The sequence below is a fragment of the Prionailurus bengalensis genome, chromosome A1, assembly GCF_016509475.1.
Source record: "Prionailurus bengalensis isolate Pbe53 chromosome A1, Fcat_Pben_1.1_paternal_pri, whole genome shotgun sequence".
NCBI lineage: Eukaryota > Metazoa > Chordata > Mammalia > Carnivora > Felidae > Prionailurus > Prionailurus bengalensis.
In genome coordinates this window covers 187,231,878-187,257,216 of record NC_057343.1, presented here as the reverse complement: position 1 = coordinate 187,257,216, position 25,339 = coordinate 187,231,878, and the positions used below count along the sequence as shown (strand labels likewise).

The 25,339-nt window shown below is 36.2% G+C and overlaps 1 protein-coding gene and 1 non-coding gene across 3 annotated transcripts in view; both read left to right on the top strand.

The window, feature by feature from the left end:
* Positions 1-17,670, top strand: part of GABRG2 (gamma-aminobutyric acid type A receptor subunit gamma2) — a 115,988-nt gene extending 98,318 nt beyond the window's left edge. Inside the window, exons 8-10 of one of the 2 annotated variants that reach the window (XM_043596562.1) lie at positions 11,593-11,798; positions 13,786-13,809; positions 15,210-17,670. In XM_043596562.1, the coding sequence (XP_043452497.1) occupies positions 11,593-11,798; positions 13,786-13,809; positions 15,210-15,485 (506 nt within the window). In that variant the 3' untranslated portion in view covers positions 15,486-17,670. The remainder of the gene's footprint in view (positions 1-11,592; positions 11,799-13,785; positions 13,810-15,209) is intronic. The other variant, XM_043596571.1, reaches the window with a different exon arrangement.
* A 7,064-nt stretch (positions 17,671-24,734) lies between these two features.
* Positions 24,735-24,841, top strand: LOC122496278. Its single transcript, XR_006300750.1, has one exon. It is a non-coding gene; the product is annotated as a U6 spliceosomal RNA (small nuclear RNA).
* Positions 24,842-25,339: the final 498 nt, after the last annotated feature.

Genomic DNA, 25,339 nt, shown 5'->3' with positions numbered 1-25,339 from the left:
GTTTTGACTCCACCTGTGCAAAAATCAATGGATAATTTCTAACTCTCCCAAAACTTAAGTACTAATAGCCTATTGTTGACTGGAAGCCTTACCATTAACACACACACTGTATGCTACACGATCTATGTACTGTATGATCTTACAGTAAAGTAAGGTAGAGAAAAGCAAATGCTAAGAAAATCGTAAGGAAGAGAAAATACAGTACTGTGCTGTTTTTATTGAAAAAAATCTGAATAGAGTGGGCCCATGTAGTTCAAGGGTCAACTAGATAGTCCTTTTCAGACAAAATGACCTGTACCAGGTTATTAAAACTGAGGGCAAAAGATGTTATGGGAAGAAGACATCATTTGCATGTTTATCCTCTTCTAAACCTAATTTATTTTCCCATGTTTCAAAATAGTTTTATTTTGATTTTTCTGTTATATGGAGTACTTTATTACAAGTCCTATTCAAAAGTCATGAGATCTTGTCTGATACTTTAAGTTGAAACAAATCCAAAATATGTTGAGACTATTACTTTAGGACCATTACTTGTCACTGTGATTAGAATGCATTGCATTACATGCTCACATGTCTGTCTCTCACAACAGAATATAAATGTTTTTTTTCATTCCCAGTATAGTGCCTGGTGCATAGCTGGTACCTCAGTGATTATTCAAGTAATGTATGCTCTTAAGAATGGATGGAACAAATGCATTAATGCATTTCAATCTACCCCTATCAAAGATATTTTAAGGAAAAGCTTTTAAATCAATCTCTTCTCTTGAAATTCAGACTTCCGCTGGTCAAAACCCCTCTTAAGACCATTTGGTAATTCATTTCGACCACCCATTAAGTGAATGCTCATTGGCAAAGCACCATGGTAGGAGAAGGGATCTAGGTGAGTGAGCTAAGGAATGAGGGAGAGGCCCCTGAACAAATAACAGGTAGGTGTTCCTATTTGTTAATCTTTGACTACAAGTCCTGCATGTTTAATATAGCACCTGTGCCCTTTCTGCTCTTTACAAGTGCATATAGAAGTTGAAATGACAATAAAAATTATTGTCACATATTTTAGGGGTAAGCAGAGGGCTGCAATGTTAAATGACATTAACAAAGTCACAGAACCAGCAGATAGTACATCTATCTGCACCTTGGATAATGGGACTTATATTTGCTCTGTGAGGCCTTGTTGAAGGCTGTAGTGGGGAAAGGTGGGCCAGCTGAACTGACACAGTTTCTCTGTATTAACTTTGCTGTCTTCTCCTGATGTAGAACTTCTTAAATTTAACTGTGCATTTAAATCACCAGAGTGCCATTAAAAGTACAGCTGCCTCAGTCCAATCATAGGACATGTCGATTTCGTTTTTGAAATCATGGCCTGGGTGTCAGGATTAAAAAGCAATTTTGCAGGTGATTCAAATGTGTGATCATATTACCTTTTCCAGTGTTTATAACCTAGAGTTAAACCAGATGACTCTAAACCCCTGTGGATCATAAGTTTCTTGCTACAGAATAGTGATAGGCAAGTTGTTTAGTAAGTGAGATAAATATACCTGTGTGGCTCAGATTCTGGCTGCTTTCTGAGCTCAGACCACAAGGGCATGGGGGGAGCAGTTATCTTGGAGCTTGTAACACTTGAATGTAGTTTGGTATGCAGGCGGTAGCTGGTAAACCTTAATCATGATTTAATGACGATGGATGAAATGGTAAAAATACCAGTTGGTATTTTTCACCTAAGTAACCTGAGGTACTTAAGTACCTATTTTTCACTTAAGTAACGTGAGATAACATGCCTGAGAGCTTACTTGATGCCAGGACTGGAGGAATTGATAAAACTTGTGGATATTTTTCATCCATCCCAGGTAAGAGAAGTCTAATTCTTTGCTTAGCAAAACTGCACTTAAAAACTACCCCCAGCTATCTTGTTGGTTGGTGAATGAGTTAAAACTACACTTGTCTGCCACTCATTGTTCTCTTTCCTGAGGCTCCCAGCAGAGACTTGAAAATATCATGATATATTTTCAATATCATGAAACAGTTTCCTTAAGGTTTTTCTTTTAAATGGCTGTGATGAACTTCCAAGTAGCCTAAATAACATTTTCTCAACTTGCTTGATAAGTGTTTAACTTACATGTCAGATCTGTCAGATTTTCTGAAGTGAATTTATCTATGGTATCTACTATAAATACTGACATTTTCACTCCTCCATAGGTCAAGTGTGGCTTGAGGCCTGAATGTGAAGGGAAGGTCAGGTCCCAATTTAGTTTTTAAATTCTCCTCCCCCAAATATCAACTGTAATTAAGTAGTCAAGAACTTCTACATGAATTAATGCATAGACAACTAAAGTGAAGCTTTTTCAGTTTGAGAAGCAGACTGTTCTTCTCTAAAATAAATATCTTACATTTACTGATATCTTACTAGGAATTGACAGTTAATGAACATTACTTAATCTTCATGAGAATACTATGGGGTCTGCCCCTCTCCACACCATCCCAGTTTGTAGAGGAGAAATTTGGCCATTACTGAAGTTCTACCATGGCAATATGGAAGACCCACAGTCCACATCATCCCAGATTAGGAATATACACTAGCTTCCAAGTGTCTGGGGCTTCATGCTGCATATTAGATACATATTTGTAGAGAACGAAAGAATATAACAATGTGGGTTAGAACATAGCATTTTATTTATTTATTATTATTTTTTTTTTTTGAGAGAGAGACCGAGTGAGCATGAATGGGGAGGGGCAGAGAGAAGAGTGAGACACAGAATTCAAAGCAGACTCCAGACTTTGAGCTGTCAGCACAAAGCCTGACACAGGACTCAAACCCATGGATCACAAGATCATGATCTGAGCCGAATTCAGATGCTTAACCTACTGAGCCACCCAGGTGCCCCAGAGCATTGCGCTTTAAATCAGATTCCACAGGCTTGCATCTCATCTCATCTCTGTCACTTACTACCTTGGACAAATTTCTTATTTTTTCGGTGCTTTTTTTCACCTGCAAAAAAAAGGGATAACAGTGATAATCCTCATTGTGAGGATAATACATCAAGTGCCTGACACAGTACCTGGACAAAGAAGGAGATCCATAAATGTTAGCTGCTTTTATGTGCAGTTAAAACTCTCTCCTCCAAGTCATCAATATGAAATCATATTTTCAAATGTAGGGTAACTGTCTCTGTCCTTTCATGTATACACTATTCATTGATTGGTTCACTTATGAACTCAAAAGATATTGAGTCCAAGAACTACACTTGTCCATAAAATCACAAAGGACATTAAGATAGAGGTCTTTTCTGTTGTCTCAGAGTATACAGACTAGGAAGGGAGATGGGTTATTCCATAATAATAATATAGGAAAGAGGATAGGATTTATAACTGCAGTTCCCTGATCGTTCCTCCCTCTCTGTGAAAGGCTACTCTTTTCTGTGAAGTGATTTCAACCAGCACAGATATTTCCCCTCTTGAGAATTTCATAACAGAAAATCAGAGGAAACTTGATTTTAACTAAGACATAATGGCCCAAGAGAGCCACATGGTTCTCGTGCATTATTTATTCTATAACTGGAAGTTTGTACTTCTTAATCCCCTTCACCTATTTTGCCTATGTCCCTCCCCACCTCCCCTCTGACAAACACCAGTTTGTTCTCATGAGTCTGTTTCTATTCTTGTTGTTGTTTGCTCATTTGTACATTTGTCTTTAGATTTCACATATAAGTGAAATCATATGGCATTTGTCTTTGCCTGATTTATTTCACTAAGCATAATACCCTCTAGGGTCATACATGTTGTCACAAAAGGAAAGATTTTATGTTATCTTTATCTATCCATCTATCAATGGATACTTGGGTTTCTTCCATGTCTTGGCTATTCTAAATGCCACCACAATAACCATAAGGGTGCACATATCTTTTTGAATTAGGATTTTCATTTTTTTCAGGTAAATGCCCAGAAGTGGAATTACTGGATAATGTAGTACTTCTATTTTTAGTTTTTTGAAGAACTTCCATACTGTTTTGCAGAGTGGCTACACCAATTTACATCTTTAACAACAGTGTGCAATGGTTCCTTTTCCTCCACATCCCTGCCAAGACTGCTATTTCTTGTCTTTTTGATACTAGCCATTCTGACAGGTGTGAGGTAATATCTTACTGTAATTTTGATTTGCATTCCCCTAATAACTAGTGATGCTGAGCATATTTTCATGAGTATCTCGGCCATTTTTGTGAGTCATCTTTGGAAAAATGTCTATTCACATCATCTGATCATTTTAATTGGATTCTTTACTTTTTTAGTGTTGAGTTGTAGGAGTTCTTAATATATTTTGGATATTAACCCCTTATCAGAGATATCATTTGCAAATATCTTCTTCCATTCTGTAGGTTGCCTTTTTGTTTTCTTGATGGTTTCCTTTGCTATGCCAAAGGTTTTTAGTTTGATATAGTGCCAATTGTTTATTGTTTCTTTTGTTTTCCCTGCCTGGAGAGACATATTCAGAAAAAAAAATATTGCAAAGGCTGAGGTCCATGAGTTTACCAGCTATGTTTTCTTTTAGGAGTTTTATGGTTTCAGGTCTTACATTAGATCTTTCATCCATTTTGAGTCTATTTTTGTAGATGATGTGGGAAAGTGATCCAGTTGCATTATTTTTCACATAGCTGTCCAGTTTTCCCAACACTATTTATCAAAGAGATTTTCTTTTTCTCATTGCATATTCTTGCCTCCTTTCTTGTAGATTAATTGGCCATATATGCATGGATTCATTTCTGGGCTCTTTTCTTCTGATCCATTTGTCTATGTGTCTGTTTTTGTGCCAGTACCATACTCTTGACTACTACAGCTTCATGGTATTGTTTCAAACCTGGGATTGTGATACCTCCAACTTTGCCTTTCATCAAGATTGCTTTGGCTATGAAAGATGTTGTATGGCTCCACACAATTGTAGGATTGGGAAAAATGCTTTTGTTATTTTGACAGAAATTGCACTGAATCTGTAGATTGCTTTGGGTAATAGGGACATTTTAACAATATTAGATCTTCCAAATCATGAGCATGTTCTATCCACTTGTTTGTGCTGTCTTCAATTTATAATCATTTTCAGAGTCAGGTCTTTCACTTCCTTGGTTAAATTTATTCCTAAGTATTTTATTATTTTTGATGCAATTAAAAGGATTTGTGGTGGAGTCTTTAGGGTTTTTTGTATGTAGTATCATACCATCTGCAAATAGTTAACAGTTTTACCTATTCCTTACCAATTCAGACACAATTTATTTCTTTTTCTTTTTAAAAAAATTTTTTTAATCTTTTTTTTTAATGTTTATTTTTGAGAGAGAGAAAGAGAGCGTGAGCAGGGGAGGGGCAGAGAGAGAGGAAGGCACAGAATCTGAAGCAGACTCCAGGCTCTAGGCTGTCAGCACAGAGCCCAACATGGGGCTCAAACTCACGGACCATGAGATCATGACCTGAGCTGAAGTCAGATGCTTAACCGACTAAGCCACCCATGTGCCCCCATTTATTTGTTTTTCTTATCTGATTGTTATAGCTAGGACTTCTGATACTATGTTAAATAAACGTGGTGAGAGTGGACATCCTTGTCTTATTCTTCAGCTTTTCACCATTATGGTGTTGGCTGTGGGTTTTTCATATATGGCCTTTATTATGTTGAGGTACATTCCTTCTATACACATTTCGTTGAGAGTTTTTATCATGAATGGATGTTGAATTTTGTCAAATGCCTTTCTGCATCTATTGAGATGATGTGATTTTTTTAAAATGAGTTTTATCTTTCATTTTGTTAATGTAGTGCATCACATTGATTGATTTGCACATACTGAACCATCCTCACATCCCTGGAATAAATATCACTTAATAGTATTGAATGATCCTTTTAATGTATTGTTAAACTCAGTTTGCTAACATTTTGTTGAGAATTTTTGCATCTATATTTATCAGGAATATTGGTCTGCAATTTTCTTTCTCTCTCTTTTGTAGTGTCTTTTCTGGTTTTGTTATGAGGGTAATGCTGGCCTTATAAAATGATTTGGAGCATTCTCTTCTCTTCCATTTTTTGAATAGTTTGAGAGGAATAGGCATGAAGTCATCTTCAAGTGTTTGGTAGAATTCATCTGTGAAGCCATCTAGTCTCAGACTTTTGTTTGTTTGAGGTTTTTTTGACTACCAAATCAATTTCATTACTAGTAATTAGCCTTTTCATTTTTCAAATTAAAAAAAAATTAATGTTTATTTTTGAGAGAGGGAGAGAGAGTGTGAGCTGGGGAGGGGCTGAGCTATCAGCACAGAGCCTGACACAGGGCTCAAACTCACGAACTGTGAGATCATGATGTGAGCCAAAGTCGGATGCTTAATCAACTGAGCCACCCAGGTGCCCCATTAGCCTGCTCATTTTTTAAAAAATTTCATCCTGAGTCAGTCTTAGATGATTGCAAATTTCTAGGAATTTATCCATTTCTTCTAGGCTATCCATTTTTTTGGCACACATTTTTCAAAATAGTCCGTTATTTTTTATATCTCTGTCTTATCAGTTATAACTTCTCTTTCAGTTCTGACTTTGAGTCCTTTCTCTTTTTTTCTTGATCAGTCTTACTAAAGATTTCTCAATTTTATCTTTTAAAAGAACAAGTTTTAGTTTCTTTTCCTTTTTAGTCTCTATTTCATTTATTTCTACTCTGATCTTTATCATTTCCATCCTTCTACTAACCTTAGGCTTCATTCTTCTGTTTCTAATTCCTTGAGGTGTAAAGCTAGATTTGAGATTAAGTTTTACTTGAGATTTTTCTTGTTTCTTGATGTAGGCCTGTATTGCTATAAACTTCCCTCACAGAACTGCTTTTGCTGTCTCCCAAAGATTCTGAACCGTATTAGTTCTATTTTCATTTGTCTCTAGGTATTTTTTTATTTCCTCTTTGATTTCTTTCTTGACTCATTTGTTCTTTAGCAGTCTTTGTGTTTAGTCTTTAGTCTTTAGCTGTCTTTGTGTTTCTTCCAGTTCTTTTCTTATAATTGGTTTCTACTTTATTTTTTTATATTTTTTTAAGTTTGTTTATTTTTGAGAAAGAGAGAACTAGCAGGGAGGGAGAGAGAGAGGGACAGAGAAAGAGAGCGGGACAGAGGATCCAAGCAGGCTTTGTGCTGACAGCTGAGAGTTTCATGCAGGGCTCAAATTCACAAACCGTGAGATCATGACCTGAGCCCAAGTTGGATGCTTAACCAACTGAGCCACCCAGGTGTCCCAATCTCTACTTTCATATAATTGTGCTTCTTAAATTTATTAAGACTTGTTTTGTGGTACAATGTGTGTTCTATCCCTAGAGAATGTTCCATGTGCACTTGAAAAGGATGTGTATTCTGCTGTTTTGGGATGGATTTTTCTGTGTATATCTCTTAAGTCCATTTGGTCTAATATGTCATTTAAAGCCACTGTTCCTCTAATGATTTTTCATCTGAATGATCTATCCATTGATGTAAATGGGCTTTTAAAGTCCCCTATTATTATTGTATTACTGACAATTTCTTCCCTTTATGTCTGTTAATATTTATATGTTTAGGTGCTCCTATGTTGGGTGTGTGTAGATATTTACAAGTGTTATGCCCTCTTGTTGCATTGGTCTTTTTATTATATGTAATGCCCTTCTTTGTCTTGTTACAGCCTTTGCCTTAAAGTCTATTTTGTCTGAAAAAAAAGTATTGCCATCCCAGTTTTTCCTACTTTCCTTTTCATGAAATATCTTTTTCTATCCCTTCACTTTCAGTCTGGATGTGTCTTTAGGTCGGAAGTGAGTCTCTTTTAGGCAGCATAAAGATGGGTCTTGTTTTTTTTTTTTAATACATTCAGTCACTCTGTCTTTTGATTGAAGCATTTAGTCCATTTACATTTAAAGTAATTATCAGTAGGTATGTATTTATTGCCATTTTTAATTATTGTCTTCTCATTGTTTTATAGTTTTGTTTTGTTTTAATTTTGTTTTAGGGATGCCTGTGTGGCTCTGTTGGTTAAGCATCTTACTTTGGCTCAGGTCATGATCTCATGGCTTGTGAGTTTGGGCTCCACGTTGGGCTCTGTGCTGATACCCGGGAGCCTGGAGCCTGCTTTGGATTGTGTGTGTGTCTTTCTCTCTGCCATCACCCACTCCCTCTCTCTCAAAAATAAACATTAAAAAAATTTTAAATAATAATATTTTTAAATGTTTATTTTTGAGAGAGACAGAGCATGAGCAGGGGAGAGACAGAGAGAGGGAGACACAGAATCCGAAACAGGCCCCAGGCTCTGAGCTGTCAGTACAGAGCTAGACATAGTGCTTGAACCCATGAACTGTGAGATCATGACCTGTGCTGAAGTCAGATGCTTACCAACTGAGCCACCCAGGTGCCCCTATACTTCTATCTTCTTTTGCTCTCTTCCCTCATAGTTTGATGACCTTCTTTAGTGTTATGCTTCAATTATTTTCTCTTTATTTTTTGAGGGTGCATCTATTTTAAGTTTTTAGTTTGTGATTACCATGAGGTCCATATATAATATCCTAAGTATATAGTAGTCTGTATTAAGTTGGTGGCTGCTTAAGTCCAAATACATTCTGAAACACTACATTTTTACTCTCCATGTTTATGTATATGATGTCATATTTAACATCTTTTTATTTTATGTATTCCTTGACTAATTTCTGTAGATATTGCTGATTATACTAATTTTGCATTTTAACCTTCATACTAGCTCAATGATTAATTTGCTAACTTTAATGTATATTTGCTTTTGCCATTGAGATTTTTCTTCCTTTCATAATTTTCCTCTAGGTTTAGCCTTTTATTTTCCACTTAAGACGTTCCTTTTACATTTCCTGTAAGGCCAGTTTAGTGGTGATAAAATCCTGTAACTTTCATTTGTCTAGGAAACTCTCTTTCCTTCTACATACCAGCCTTTTCTGGTGGAGTATTGTTGTTTATAGGTTTGTTTTTCCTTTCAGCACTTTAATATCATGCTACTCCCTTCTGGCCTGCAAAGTCTCAGCTGGAAAAACTAGCTGAGGACTTTAGAGGGTTTTGCCTGTTAGGTAACTGTTTGCCCCACTCTTGCTGTTTTCTTATCTTAAATTCTGCCATTTTAATTATGTGTCATGGTGTGGACCTCCTTGGATTTGCTTGGGACTTCCTGGACCTGGATGTCATTTTTCTTTCCCAGATTAGGGAAGTTTTCAGCTGTCATTTCTTCAAATAGGTTTCTATTCCCTTCTTTCTCTCTTCTCCTCTGGGACCTCTATAATGCAAATGTTAGTATGCTTGTGTTGTCTCAGAGATCCCTTAACCTATTCTCATTTTTTCAAATTCTTTTTTCTTTTTGCTGTTCAGCTTGGGTGCTTTCCATTACCCTGTCTCCCAGTTCACTCATCCGTTCTTCTGCATCCTCAAATCTTCTGTTGATTCCTTCTAGTGCATTTTTAATTACAATTATATGCTCTGACTAGTTCATTATATTTTCTATTTTTTTGTTCTCATTGTGTTCACTCACCCACCTCTCAAGTCATGTGACCATTACTTTGAACTCTTTTCCAGGGATTTTGCTTATGTCCATTTTGTTTAGCTCTTTTTCTGTGGTTTTGTCTTGTTTTTTTTTTTGTTTTGTTTTTTTGGTTTTTTTTTTTTTTTTGGAACATATTCCTCTGTCCCCTCATTTCGTGTAACTCTCTGTGTTTGTTTTTATGTATCACGTAGGTCAGCTATATCTGATCTTGAAATTAGTGGCTTTATGGTGAAGGCATCCCGTGGTGCCCCACAGCATAATATACCTTTGTTTCCAGAGCCAGGTGCCCCAGAGATATCCCCTGTGTGTGCATCTTCCTGTTGTGGCTATACTGCTGTGGGCACATTGGTGGGTGGGGTCTGCCCCTCACACAGCTAGTGGAGAGGCCTGTTTATAGGGGCAATAGACTCTTTGAGGGGTCACTGGTCCCAACTGAGGCTACGTGGCTGGTTATGTCAGGACAGCAGTCACTTTGGAGGGGTGCCTGCTGAGGAGGGTGGATTATGTGGGATGGACCTATTGAGGAATGAGGGGGTGGTGCAAGTGCTGCTCACAAAGAAGAGAATTTCAGAAATGGCCCTTGTAAGCATCCAGATATCTAGGCTGAAGCATGCCAATAAAAATGGCGCCTGTCAGTACCTCTTTTCCTTGGAGAAAGCTTCTGCAGATTTCTGACCCTCTGGCACATATTTGAAAATCAGTCATAAATATCCTTTTCAAACTGGTTCTTCTGTGTTTGAAAAGTTGGCACTTTTCTTACTGCTTCTTCAGTGCTGGCTCTTTAAAAGTCAAGACTTGGTGTCCTTATAACCTTCTGGCTCTCCGGGAGTTAAGCCATGCTGATTTTTAAAAAAAAAATGTTTATTTACTTTTATTTTGAGAGAGAGTGTTCACAAGTGGGGCAGGAACAGAGAGAGAAATCCCAAGTAGGCTATATGCTCAGCATGGAGCCCAACATGGGTCTCTTATCTCACAATTGTGAGATCATGACCTGAGCCAAAATCAAGAGTCAGACACTTAACTGACTGAGCCACCCAGCTGCCCCAAGCCCTGCTGATTTTTAAAACCAGACATAGCGACTCATCTCAAGTGTAGGAGCCCAGGGCTGGGGGGCCCAGTATGGGGCTTGATCCCATTGTTCCTCCATGCTTCTGATGTCCCTCCTACTTGTTGGTAGCTGCAGCAGTTAAGTTCCTCAACATATCTCTGTTCCTCTTACCTTTCGTGATGTAGCCTTCTTTTTATTACTTTAGCTGTTAGAGAAGATCTGTTCTGCCAATCTTCAGGTCATTTTCAGAGTGAGTTGCAATATAGGTAGTTGTTACACCTTGGTATATCTGTGAGGTTGGTGAACTCATGATTCTTCTACTCCACCATCTTCTTTCTATATCATATCCTTTAAAAAACTCATTAATCAGAACGTGTCACTTAGCACATCTCCTCTATTTAACAGCATTTAGTGGATTCTCCTTGTATTTTAAATGAAATGCAAATTCCTTTGCATGCTATGCATGATACAACTTCTGTTATCCCAGTATCACCTTGACACCGCTGCCTCTCCCCAGATGCTAGATATTCTGTTTTTTTTTTAAAAGACATAGTGTCCCTTCCTCAATATCTTCCTTTTACTCTGCAATTAGCTAAAAGTTGGTGTCTTCTAACTTTTTAAGCTCCTTAACTATCATCTCTTCAAAGATGCCTTTCCTTAGCATTCCATCTAACTAGGTTTTCAACACCTATGCTGTTATCCATGGCATGAACCATAATTTGTAATTATACTTTTCTTTGCTCACTTGATTTATAGTGTTCTTTGTCACTAAAATGTAAGGTACATACGCTCAGGGAACATGTTCATCTTATTTTTCAGCATATACTCAGTGCTTGTCATAGTAACTGATACATGGTAGGCAGGCAATAAATATTTGTGGGCAGAGCGAATGGATTACACCTGTGCCTCCTTTCCCTTTTTGAGGTTGCTTATCAGCAGTCACAAAACAAATTTTGTTTCAGTAGTGACTCAGTTACCCAACTTGCTGATAAGGTCACATGGTCTGTTTTACTGTACCTTTCTTCAGGTATCACCACTGTCCTGACAATGACCACCCTCAGCACTATTGCCCGGAAGTCACTCCCCAAGGTCTCCTATGTCACAGCAATGGATCTCTTTGTATCTGTTTGCTTCATCTTTGTCTTCTCTGCTTTGGTGGAGTATGGCACCCTGCATTATTTTGTCAGCAACCGGAAACCAAGCAAGGATAAAGACAAAAAGAAGAAAAACCCTGTATGTATCATTTCCCATTGGGATCATGGAGATTTTTATGTAGAAGCCCACCTGGTTTTGTTTTTGTTGGGTCTTTGTCTGCAGACTAAACCTCAGTGATTTGGGTTCCAAAATGAAAACAGAATGTATGAGTTTGGCTAGGACATAAGAATTCATTTTGGTCATTAGTTATTTGGGAGAGACCTGATTCATGAAGGAAGACTCCCACTCTTTTCATTTCATGGGAATTATAAATATTGCTGACACCTGCATTTATTTTCTATTGATTGTCACCTTTCTGTTCCTTACAATAACATTCTTAAGTTATTGTTATTTTAAAATAACATTTTCATTCAAGGCTTTCCACTAGGAAGCCATAATGTTCTTGAAACTTCAAAGATCACCACATTTTTGCAAGTAATTGTCTCTGTGCATATTACCACCAGAGTACTACTATTGGTTTCATACCAAAATGTATATCATTTTGTTTTTAAATGAAATGATACTCTATTGTTTGGGCAAGTTACTTAGCCTCTGAGTGTCTTTGTTTACTCATATACAAAATATGTATTTTTTTATAATAATTACCTCAAAGTGCTACTGTGGCAATGAAGGTAAAAAGCATTACATGGTACCTTACAAATTGAAGTCCTTACCTTTAATAGTTGATGATGACGATGGTTGATGTTGATGATTTATACACTTACCGACAAGGATTGATTTCAATGATTTGGAAAAAGGTAGGATGACTTCACCTTGCCATCAAACTTTAAATAAAAAGGCACAGATAAACAAGCCTAAAGCAATTATCTTTTAATATGGATGTTGAAGAGAGCAAGTATACCCATTTATGTACCTGAATGTGGCCGGCTGGCTCATAGGAAGCCCTGTGGAAGTTAAGGTCCATTCCCTTCTAAGTCAGGGGCAAAGGAAGTCACCCTAGCCTCCTCAGTTTATAGCCCTTCCTTGTCTGCTGTAAGGGCCATGAGGGCCTTGATAGTGGCTAGTTATCTGGCCCACCAACTTAGGGGGAACTAAATTATAATGAGGAAATATAGCTGATTCTAGGTTGTATCCTGATGGATCTCCAGGAAACCTGGTGAGATTCTACAAATGGCATATATTTACTTGAATGTAACAATTTGCAACAGGTAAAGAAAAAAAAATCATCATTATTCTTGGTAATTAAAACAAAAAGAAATGCTTATCCTTAATTTCCCAACTATTCACTAAGCTTTATGCAGTCCTTTCCTTCCCTTTCTGTTTTGCTTGTCTTTGCATTTTTTCTAACCTTATTTTATTTTTGTTGTTGTATTTTTTTAAATTATTATTTCTCCCCATTCTTCACTTTCCATTATTTTTCCCAAGAATAGAGTTCTATACCATTCAGCATTATTACCTTCCAGCATTGATAAGGATGTGAGGGTGTGCTTTTAAACAAGAGTCCTTCGGAAAAAGCCTTTATGCCCTAACAGCTATATGATTGCAGACGAGATTAAAGAAACTGAAAAAAAATTAAATTATCTGAGAATTTCATGGACTTCCCTATTTTGAGACAATCAAGTGATTTATCAAAACAAGAAAGAGACTAAGCTGTGAAGGAAAAGCTGAAACCTTATTTTTCCATTTAATATGCTCTTTGGTTCATTCTATTAAGACTTACCTATTAAGGCTTCTTTGACAATAATTAGAAAATAAAAATCACAATACTTCTATACAGGGAAGCCAGGCTATGGAAAGCTTCCTCACAAGTGGACAACACTGGCTTTTATAGTTAAGTAATTGTGGATTAATTTATTAAAATCCCCAAATTCCATTTTTCAACGTTAGGCATATACTTTATTCCAAGTTCAGAATTGTCCTTCTGTGTTTATAATTTCAGTTCATTTTACTTACTATGTTTTTAAAATGTATTTTTAATTTGTCTTATTTTGTCTTTTTCTTTTCTTTTTTTCCTTCTTTTAATTAAAAAAAAATGCAATTCTCTTTTCTGTCTACAAACCCAAAGCTTCTTCGGATGTTTTCCTTCAAGGTATAATGTTTTTGGAATGAAAATTCACTGCATGCAACTGCTGAATTTAATTATTAACGCTTACATGGTGTTTCGACTTCTTTTGTTTTTTAGTGAGTAGACCTTTAAGCATTCTACTAAAGATAAGGGCTTTGATATGAAGAAAGCTTTATAGATTTCCAGAGTTGAGTCATCAACCCTACACTAATTCACAGAAGTGTTGACCCTATATAAAGCTCAAAAGCTGCAAACTCTATGAGATGTCCTTAGAAAAGAGGGCCTCTTTAAACATCAAAACCAAAACTTATCCTCTCTTCCCAGATAAAAATAGGATCCAATTTCACTGACAGCACCTAACATATATACTATATATGTTCTTAAAATGTAACTCTGTAAATCTGAATTCAAAATAAGATTTGTTTTTTGTTAAGTAAATTTAATAATCTCCATTGGTCTGAACCCTACCTGTCAGTTTTATAAAAATAATACGCTTTGAAATGCTTTAAGTTAAAATATCCATCCCTTTCTTCTAGAATAATCCAGGGGCCTTTTGGCTCTATCATGCAATACTGCAATGATATTTCTTTTCCCAGTTGAATTCTGATAATTTTCCCAGAGACACTGGGATTTGTGTTTATAATATCCAAAACAAACTCCTCCAAATTAATCATTGAGATTTATAGTTATTTCATAATTAATATGACAGCAAAAATCAAATTATAATTCAGTTTATTGATATTAGTTTCTTCTCAAATGCTAAAAATGTGGTAGCATTTTTTTTTCTGAATGTTGACTCACATATAGGTAAACATTGCTGATGTTCTAAAGCTTCTAGATGGTAAATGTTAGACAAAGCACTATATGTCTTTAAAACATAAGCCATACCATTTATGGCCTATACTTAGGAAACTCCTACATTTGTATATATTTTAACATTTTCTTTTAATAGCATTTAGTACATTATACTTTGCTCAGTGTAATGGGGTTTACCATTTGCCTATAGGTAAGCATGACACAAAATTTGAGTTCAAAATTAATGCATTTTATTTCTCTGTTCTACTCACATGCAACACCATTAAATGCCTTCATGTAACCAATCTCACATCTAATATTTACTAGACTAAGATTCCATGTAGTTGTTTGATTTAAATCTTTAAACTTTGAGTTCTTTTGGTGTTCAATCTTCTTGCTATAGCTATTAGCTTGATGGTATTATTTTCAGCTGCACTGCTTAAGCTCAAAATTTGAAATCTGCAAATGTGCTATCCTTCTAAGTTCAATTTTACCATTGTAGATCACGATGTCATAGCAATTTCCTGAGTACTCATTTTCAGATTCATCATTCACATTGGTGACATTGTGGAGACTTAATCTAGGATTTATCAAGTATATCTAATTCTTCTTCCCCACCCTTGTCTCAGGCCCCTACCATTGATATCCGCCCAAGATCAGCAACCATTCAAATGAACAATGCCACTCACCTTCAAGAGAGAGATGAAGAATATGGGTATGAGTGTCTCGATGGCAAGGACTGTGCCAGTTTTTTCTGCTGTTTTGAAGATTGCCGAACAGGAGCTTGGAGACATGGGAGGATACATATCCGTATCGCCAAAATGGACTCATATGCACGGATCTTCTTCCCCACTGCCTTCTGCTTGTTCAATCTGGTTTATTGGGTTTCCTACCTTTACCTGTGAAAGAGGTATGGGTTTTATTGATGTGGGTCTTATTCACTAAATCTCATGGAGAGGAGATGTCCTTTCTAAAGTCCACTTAAATAATCCCCTGTGTGGTTTATGATAATTTGAATTTGTTTCTATGTTCTAACCTGCTAAATTGTATTAATGTCATATTGTTTGCGCCCAACTCTCCTGTGGTAAGTATAATTTGAACTCTAATGTTTGCCGTGTTTCAAACCTGCAAGGCAGAGTGAAATTAGAGCAAGAACACTGAAATCAACAAGATACCTTTCAGCTACAACAACTGAAATAGTGAAAGCCATGACTGTTTACAGTGGTGGTGTCCTTAATCAATTCAAAATACAATTAGATGCAAAATGTCCAAAACTGCACCCTATGTTCATTTGGGGGCAGGTTGTGATAAATTTAATCCCAGTAGAATATCTCCCTCATTTGAGAAAAATCACAAGTCACTTTAAATATAAGAGCCTAGACTAGAAATCTATTACACCTCTATCCCAAGATAGGAAGAAATTTTCCTCCACATCACATGTACAATGATGTAAATATTTCAATAACGTAGAATGCTTCAAGTTTAATGCATGCATCTCTTTAGAACCAAAATAAATGGAATGAAGTTAACATCACAAAGCATTGTCTTTTATTCTGTGTCTTTGGGCAATAAAAGAATCATGAATGTAACGATAAGGGTTTGGGTTTGGAATTGGAGGGAGGAATTTTCTCTACCTTCTCCCTCACGCATGAAGATTCAAACAGCTTTTTTTTTTTTCTTTTCCTTGTAGGACAGATTAGAACACTTTAAGTAAAATATAGACTGAATAATTGACATTTGCCACTTCTAAATATGCCCAATTTCATAGAGTATAAAGTAATTGTATGTGCTTGCCGCTATTTTTTCTTCCTTTTAGGTTGATAGATTATAACAGAACTTATTCTCCATCTCAAGATCTGCTTCTAGTGATTGTGAGTGCCTTGTGGGCAGAATCCTTGTCATTTCCTCTTTGGGTCCTCAGCACCTTATATAGTGCCTAGCACATAGTTGGTGCTCAACAGATAGGGTTTGAAGTAAATTGGCTTCATATGCTTCTGTGAATCTCTCTGATCTGGCCTGGAACCAGTGACTCATCTTTTGAACATAGGCATGGTCAAGTGATACTTGATCTTGTGAAAATGAACAAAAGGATCCAAAGAACTTTGCCTAAAATAAATTTTTGATAATGAACAATAATAGCCAAAGTCCACACTCCTTTTAAAATAATACTTAAGTCATATGTTTATGCAAAAAAAAAAAAAATGAGTCTACTAGGGCATAATTAGAGTTTGTGTATTTTTTTCCAGGTTTGGGGATGAGTTAGCTTTGACCCATCCACAATTCCACTTGAAGACATAGGACAGGCAAGATCAGGAATCATACCTGACTAGTGTTCAGAATGTTGTTTTCTATGCTCTGTAAAAAAAAAATGCACTGAAAATTAACTTCTAAAAATAAAACAAGAAATGAATGACTTACATGGAGGTTGAACCTATGACTGTGGCTTCTTTCAACTAAATGATAATCACATGAAGTGGTTGTCCCAGACTTCAAACATGATGAGTTGAGCTCTACCTTTAAGTACTCATCCTGAATCCCCTTTTTTCTAAAATAACACCCTTTGTCAGTTCTTCTTTATAGCAACCATTTCTTAAAGTCAGAATTCAATCATAGCCCGTATAACTTGATAGATAATCTAAAAAGAGTAGAAAATAAAGAGTGACTTTGTTATAAAGCTATGTAAAGTCCTCATTGAGTCATCTGGATGAATCTTGAAACACATTTAGCTGCCAATTTTACAAATCTTTAATATATCAGTACTCTCATATATAACCTCAAAGACATGTAAATAGAATTAATTATTTTCATGTTTTGAATTGTTAACAATTTAATGTTGACTCTTTAGGAGAGTTGTCGGCAAATTTTCAACGGTGAGAAACACATTATTGTCAACTTGAAATGTATTCTGTAATGGGGACACGCAAAAAAAAAGCTAGCTTTCCAATGTATGCATAGTACTGGCAGTATGAATATATGTTATATATAATCTTAATTATTAGCTGCTCCCCATCTGTGTATTTCAAAACCTTTTCACAAAGGGAATTGCCTAATATGTGGACTTTTCCAATAAAAATGCTGCATTCTAATTGATGGTGGCATGTCAGTGGTCTGGTTGGACTTGTTTGTCGTGAAGACCGTGACTTCTCTCCAGTAGCATTCCCCAATGCTGCTTTCCTTTTATGTGAGCTTTATTTGTGAGCAGTGTGATCATATTATGCATGGTGATGCTCCTCACTTTGAAGAAATTAAGAGATATATTTGAGGTGTGAAATGGAAATGGAAGGAAGTAATAACATCAAGTAAGTAAAGTTCAAGCCTTCTGTACCTCCAAACTTGTGGTGTGGTTAAGAATACGGACATTGGTGTCAAACATAATTGGGATCCCGACTCTACCATTTGCCTGTTTGACAGTTATTAATTCATCCTTTATAATCCTCCATTTTATCAGCTAAAAGGTATAATAATGCCACCTCATGTAGTGACACTCAACAAATGATCAAAATGTCTTCTTTCACTTCCAGGGCCTCCGATATTCTGCCACCATGATCCTCCCACCTCCATCATATAAGCTGTCTTTAAAAATATCCAACAATACTCACATATGTCTTAATGTGACTCTGCAGCATGAGGTTTCATTTTTAAAGAGTATTTGTATTGCAACATTCCTTTAAACTATAAAAATCTGAGAGTCTCTTATTAAAGAAATCTTACAGATTACTTTTAAGGCCAAAGAACATTTCCCTGTACCCCCAAACTTAAAAACATAGGGAGATATGCTCCAGAGACAGTGTCATATTTTATTGAAGTCCTCTGAAATTCTCAAAAGAAAGTAGCATAATCCTTTACAAGCACAGCTGCCCTAACCTTCCTCTTCCTGTCATTCTCTTGGCTTTTCATGGCTGCCTGCATCCAATTTAGACATCTTTCTCACCTTCTAGACATGTTTAAAAAACAATTTCACTTAGGTCTTGTTTTCTAACTCAATGCCTTTATATATTGCTGAGTGCGTATTCATTGTATGGCCTTCAGCCCCCTTTTTAAGTCTCATATTATTCTGACTAGTAGCAACAATTTTTGTCTGTGATGAAGGTCAAATTAAATTAACCAAATGATGCAGTCTTTGGGGATTGTGTCAAAAATTGCTGTCTGTATGCTTTGTCACTATGAATTTTTGTCAAATGTGTAGGAGAAAGGGAGGATGACCTAGACCAAAAGCTCTGCTATGTTTTTTAGTGCTGGTTGAATTGCCAAAGGTCACACACCCAGTTAATGGCAAACCTGGGAGAGGCATCTGACCACTGCTCTTTCTACTGGGTCATAGAGCATTTCAGGATTTGGAAGTAAAATTCTATAATACTTTATCTTTCTGTTAATACTTGAGGATCCGCCAAACTTGAGGATGCCTTTCTTTGATCTTGACCTCGCTTTGAATATTTTATTGCAATGAGACAGAAATTTTAGAATATGTAGTAAAAGAGATAATGTGATAAATTTTGCATTTCTTTTATTCTCTTTCTAATGTAATGATCAAACACTATTCGGTGTTACCTGCTGCTTTCAGAATGCTGTTTGAAAGAAGACATCTCCAGTTACCTGAAAAATTCCAGACCCAGAGTTGGCCTTTGTCCCTTAGGACTTGAGACAATAAACTAAAGATTTTCCTGTGGCTCCTCGGTATAGGCTCATTATTTCTATTATATCAAGAAAGTGCTACGACTGCTTTATTGTTACCAGTTCTGACAATAAAAATCATAGGCCAATTATAAAACCAGTTGTAACTTTCTTCTGCCATATTTGGGATATAAACATTTTCCCTTTTTATTTTTAGAGCAAAATGGAAAAGCAGAGGCTGTTTCAGTTTACCTAGGTTCAAATCCAGGCCCTCTCAAGACCTATTATTCCTGAATAGGGGATAATCATGGCTTATAACTCATAACTTTGTTGTAAGGAGTAACTGAGTTAATACCAAAGAAGGACTGCATGTTAATAATTTTCCTCAGCACAGAAAAGAAAGGGCATGAGATCTTTCTTAGTCTATCTTGCTTAAGAATATGGATTATCATTTATGAAGTTAATTACTACATATTCCCACTTTGTGGGAATAATAAACATAGATAATAAACAATAACTATCTTTACTGACATGCAATACTTGGGAAATTCATGTATATAAAGAGTAGAGCCAAGTACTAATAATTACTCCCAAGTGGAACAGTGTATCATTTCAATTACCATAGATGATACATATAAAGACAAAAGTGTAGCTATCTTTTAAAAAGTAAAAAAGATTTCCCTTAAAAACATGAAAATGTGTAATGGGATTGCTAAATAAACATAAGTGACATTATCAACAAAGGTGTAGTTCCATCTTAATATAGTACATTTTTATAAGTCAATAAATTATTTTGTAGCTAATTTATAAAATCCTTAAATAAATCAACATGAGGACTCAATCATAATTGAGGACTCTTGCCATTAAAAGAAAAACAAAATGTCACTGGGCCTGGGATAGAGAATTCAAGTCACATCTGGGGATATTCCTAACTATTCCTATCTTGGGAGACTCAGTCTCATATGTAAATGAAGGTAATTGGTCTCTTCTGACTGATGTTAATTCTATCACTCCTCTGCTAATGTTACTGATATCATCTAACATTCAGACCCTCCTAAACTCTGTCATATCTTCCACACAGTTGTCTTGACTCATTTGTCCTATTTCCTCCTTGAGTCTTTTCCAAAACAGTGACACATTGCTGGAATGCCTTTCTCTGTTCACTTTCTGAAGAGTTGCTAATTAAAGATTCTACCTAGTCCATGGAGACTTTCCAGTCTGACTAAAGTATGATAGGCTATTTTCTTTTATTTCTTTCAGTATTTGATGGGATTTTTGAGTAGCCTTATCCTAATGTTTACTTCAGCTAAGTACTTATATTTATTTAATCCTCTTCGTAAACAAATTTTAAATGAACAATTCTGTAACAAGAATCTGATATAAATAATTCAGCAAAATTTGCATCTTAAACCAGGTTATCTTCTATCTCCCTGCTCTATGAGTTTGCCTCTTATTTTTTTCTGTCACTTGTATTTTTTATGGGTTTGAAAAGAAGTCCCTCATCAAAGAAGTTTGGATGAAGCATCTGTAAAATCAACTTAATATAAAGCTTTCAGTAAACACATATCAAGAGCCTCACATAGGGCACTGTAAGTATAGGAAGAAAGAAATTTTAAGGCATTCTCTGCTTCAAAATGCCCTTAATATGATAGAGAAGTCAGATAAGAATATAAGTAACTAAAATGGAGCTGCACTAAATAGTTGTAGGTAGAGGAAATTACTATTCTAACTGGGTGAAACTAGAAAAGATTTTCTCTGTAATACAAAGCATTCCACCATAAGTAAGGAAGGCTCATTACTGCTTTAGAACTTTCTCTCTGAACACTAATGAAAGCCTTGTAGAAGTTTTGAAAAAATATGAAAAACTAAAAAAAAAAAAAATTATCCTAATCCACTAGCAAAAGTTAACCACTAAAATCATCATTTATATTTTTCCTTTATATAGTGAGACACTAGCTAGCTAGCTAGTTAACTACTTAATAGAGGTATAAACATGGATACAAACAGAAGGATAGGTATAGATATAGATCTGTTTTGTAGCCTGATTTTTTCACACAGTCATGCATGTATTTATGTACATATATAACAAACAATTTCTGGTGTTCTATTTTTATATCAGATAGCAATACCATAATTTATTTAGCCAGTCCATATTCTGAAAATTTATGTTATTTCTTAACATAATTTCTGAAAACTGTATTGTTATACATAATGATACAATGAATATCTATATTTATCTCAGGCACTGAGATATAGGCATTTAACAGCGTCTTAGCAGAAATCAAGATGGCACACTCAAAGGGGATAAATGAAAAATTAATGAAATTATTCACAAAGGTCCACCAATAAAAGGATGATGTAGTATCATGGGAAAGCCATTATCATCTGAGTTTTCTATTGCCATTACATCAAGTTACCACAAATTTATAGTTATCTAGAACAGCACAAATTCATATCATACCTCAAAGTTTGTAGTCTCGCTGGCTAACCTAAAGGTGTTCTCTGGGCCAAGTTCCTTTTGGAGGCGCTAAGAGAGACTGGTTCTTTGCTTTTTTCAGGTTCTAAAGGCTTCCTGCATTTCTTGGCTGATGGCCCTTTTCCATCTTCAAAGCTAGCAATTATATCAGTCCAACTTCTGATTCCTTCTTCATAACTCTAGCTCCAACCTCCTGCTTCCCATGTATAAAGGCGATTGTGATTACACTGGGCCCACCTACATAATCCAGGATAACCCGCTCATCTCCATACTCTAAGCTTAATCACATCTTCAAAGTCCTTTTTGATAAGTAAGGCCTCATATTCACAAATTTCAGGGATTAGAACATCAACATGTTGGGGACACCATTATTCTGCCTACCACACCACTCTAAGTCCTGCAAGTGCAAGAGGAAGGAGCAGTATTGGAACCTAGAAAATGCCATAGAACAGAAGCCACCAACAGGAGCTGTGGCTTTAGATAGATGGTATAGCTAGTGCCAAACAGTGGCCAGGCAGGAAGGGAGGGAGAGAACAAGTACCCAGAATTCTCTCCTCTCCTACCTAAAGCATCTCATCGGTCAAACCAAATGGAAACTAGAGAGCATGGAAAATCAGCTAGTGTGGACTAGAGAGATTAGCCTCGTGGGGTATACCTCATGGTGAGAAAGCCTGGAAAACAGGTCTAGAGAAATTGAAAGAAATTACCCAATAAATCTCTCCAAAAATTAGTACATGTGGTGCATGACAAAGCCTCTTTATTTGCACAACAGTCATCATAACTCTGATTATAAAGGTTAAATTTAGGGGGTGCTTGGGTGGCTCAGTGGCTCAGTCGGTTAAGCATTCAACTTTGGCTCAGGTCATGATCTCATGGTTGGTGAGTTCAAGCCCTGCGTTGGGGTCTGTGCTGACAGCTCAGAGCCTGGAGCCTGCTTCAGATTCTGTGTCTCCCTCTCTCTCTCTGCCCCTTCCCCCACTCATACTCTGTCTCTCTCTCTCAAAAATAAATAAACATTTAAAAAATTTAAAGGTTAAATATAGGTCTTTTCAGCTGATGCCTAGTCTATGAAAAAAGTAGTCTTTAAAAGGAATTTTATTGGAGTACTAAAAACTGATATATTTTATACCGTGTATTCTGTTCAACATGAACAACTTTCCAATTGGCTTTATAACAGGTAAATACCTTCAGGAAACTGCTTTTGGAGAGTTAATATAGGCTGATAGCCATGGCCCTCAGGTGAGCCCCATGCAAGGGTGCCAAGTCAGTGATTTATAGGGCAAAGCAGGCTGGAGCTACTTTAACAAAGTGTGGACCATCTGAGCCAATATTTCGCATCTGCTCTCACTCAGTTTAAAGAGAGATGTGGCTTCTGAGTTAAGGGGTCCCCAAGGGTATAATTCTATAATGGGTTGAAGCTAAAAATAGCAAAGCCAGAGTCCTATTTCTGTAAATAAAATGACTATAGGGACAACAGACTATTAGCACAACTTAACCTAAAGAGACTATAGATAAAACCATATGGAGAACGGATCAACCCATAGACCCTCTGAACCCAACATCTGACAGGGTATAAAACTATGACTTCCTTACTGAACAGGGCCCTGACTTCCTTGAAAGTCAAGAAGAACCAAGTCCTCATGAAGACCAGATGTGAACCCTGCTGAACAGAAGAGTAGTCCAATTATATTTGGTACCAAAATTTGAGTTGCTTTCCTTCTTTAAGCTTCTACTGACTCTGTCTCTCCCCTTACACTCTTATTATTTTTTTTCCCAAAATACTTGATGCCTTTGTAAAGTAAGGATTAAACTGAGTAAGTGTGTTGAGTACTTACCATATGTCAAGTACTACACTGTGTTTTGGAAGTAACAACTATTGGCACAGGCTTTTTCCTTACAGAGTTTACACTGTATTGCCAAAAATTTTTTATTAAATTTGAAATTCAACAGGTGGTGTTAATTATTAGTGTAAAACGGAAAGATCTAATCACAAAATCCTTACCTCTTCCCAAATCATATACATATATATGGAGGATGCCTTATGCTGGTTTTCTTTAATTAATTTTCATATATAGTTGACCCTTGACAATTCAGGGGTTGGGTACTGACCTGTGCAGATGAAAATCAGCATATAACTGTTGACTCCCTCAAAATTTAACTACTAATTGCCTACTAATGTTGACTGAAGCCTTACTGATAACATAAGCAGCCGATTAACATATTTTGTATGTTATATGTATTATATATTGTATTCTTAGTATGAAGTAAGCTACAAAAAAGAAAATTTTATTTAAAAAATCATAAGAGAAAATATATTTGCAGTACTTTCCTGTATTTATCAAAAAAAATCTGCATATAAGTGAATGCAAACAGTACAAACTCATGTTATTCAAGTTTCAACTGTATTTATGTATTTTCTATCTATATTTATTTATATTTGTAAGATATAAATAGAAAAGGAGACTAGAAGGTGGTGGATTATTGGGTTTCCCTAGGAGAATATATTTTTTATTAAAAAAGCCCCACTAGAATATAATTATTCAAGGCACTTGTTAACAACATTAAGAAAGACTATTCAAGAGAGACTACTGAGAGGAGGATTCTGCAGTAGGAGGAAGAGGTTGGGCTCAACCACACGTTGAATACAAGGACAAGTGGGGATTTATGGTCAAGGAGTACAGTAGGGGTCACTGGATGGAAAATTACTAAAAGGAAACATCAAGGCTTAGAGGGATATGTGCTAGACTGACTCAACAGGATTCTTGGTGAAACTAGGCAATGCAAGGATGAATACGCAGTCCAAAAGTTGAGCCTACTTGAGATAAAGGGCTCAGAGAAGCTGGCTACGGTTTGCTCAAGGAGAGAATCTTTGTTAATACCTAACAGTAATGAAACAGTGTTTCTTTCAAAATTGTCCTTTTTGGCATATATATGCAGTTACATAGCCAACATGCATTTCTTTTGAACGTATATTGGTCTTTAGGCACAGTGACATTACCCAAGGACTGAACAATACAGAATCTTAAAGTACTCTGAAAAGTGTTTTATATTTAACTGTTGACCTCCTGTGCTCACTTTGGCAGCACATATGCTAAAATTGGAACAATACAGAGAAGATTAGCATGGCCCTTGCACAAGGATGACACACAAATTTGTGAAGCATTTCATATTTTTATGATCTCACTCATATGTGGAATTTGAGAAACCAAACAAACAAGAAGAAATGAGAATGGCAGATCAAGAAACAGACCCTTAACTATAAAGAACAAACTGATAGTTATCAGAGGGGAGGTGGGGGGGGCGGATGATGGGGATTAAGAAGTGTACTTGTGATGAACACCAGGTGTTGTAAGCATTGAATCACTAAATTTTAATTTTTTTAAAATAAATGTCTTATTTATTTTTGAGAGAGAGAGAGAGAGAGAGCATGAGTGAGGGAGGGACAGAGAGACAGGGAGACACAGAATCCAAAGCAGGCTCCAGGCTCTGAGCTGTCAGCACAGAGCCCAATGCGGGGCTCAAACCCACGAGCTGTGAGATCATGACCTGGCAGAAGTTGGAAGCCCAACCAACTGAGCCACTGAGGTGCCCCAGAATCACTAAATTTTATACCTGAAACTAGTATTACACTATATGTAAACTAACTAGAATTTAAATAAAAACTAAAAACTA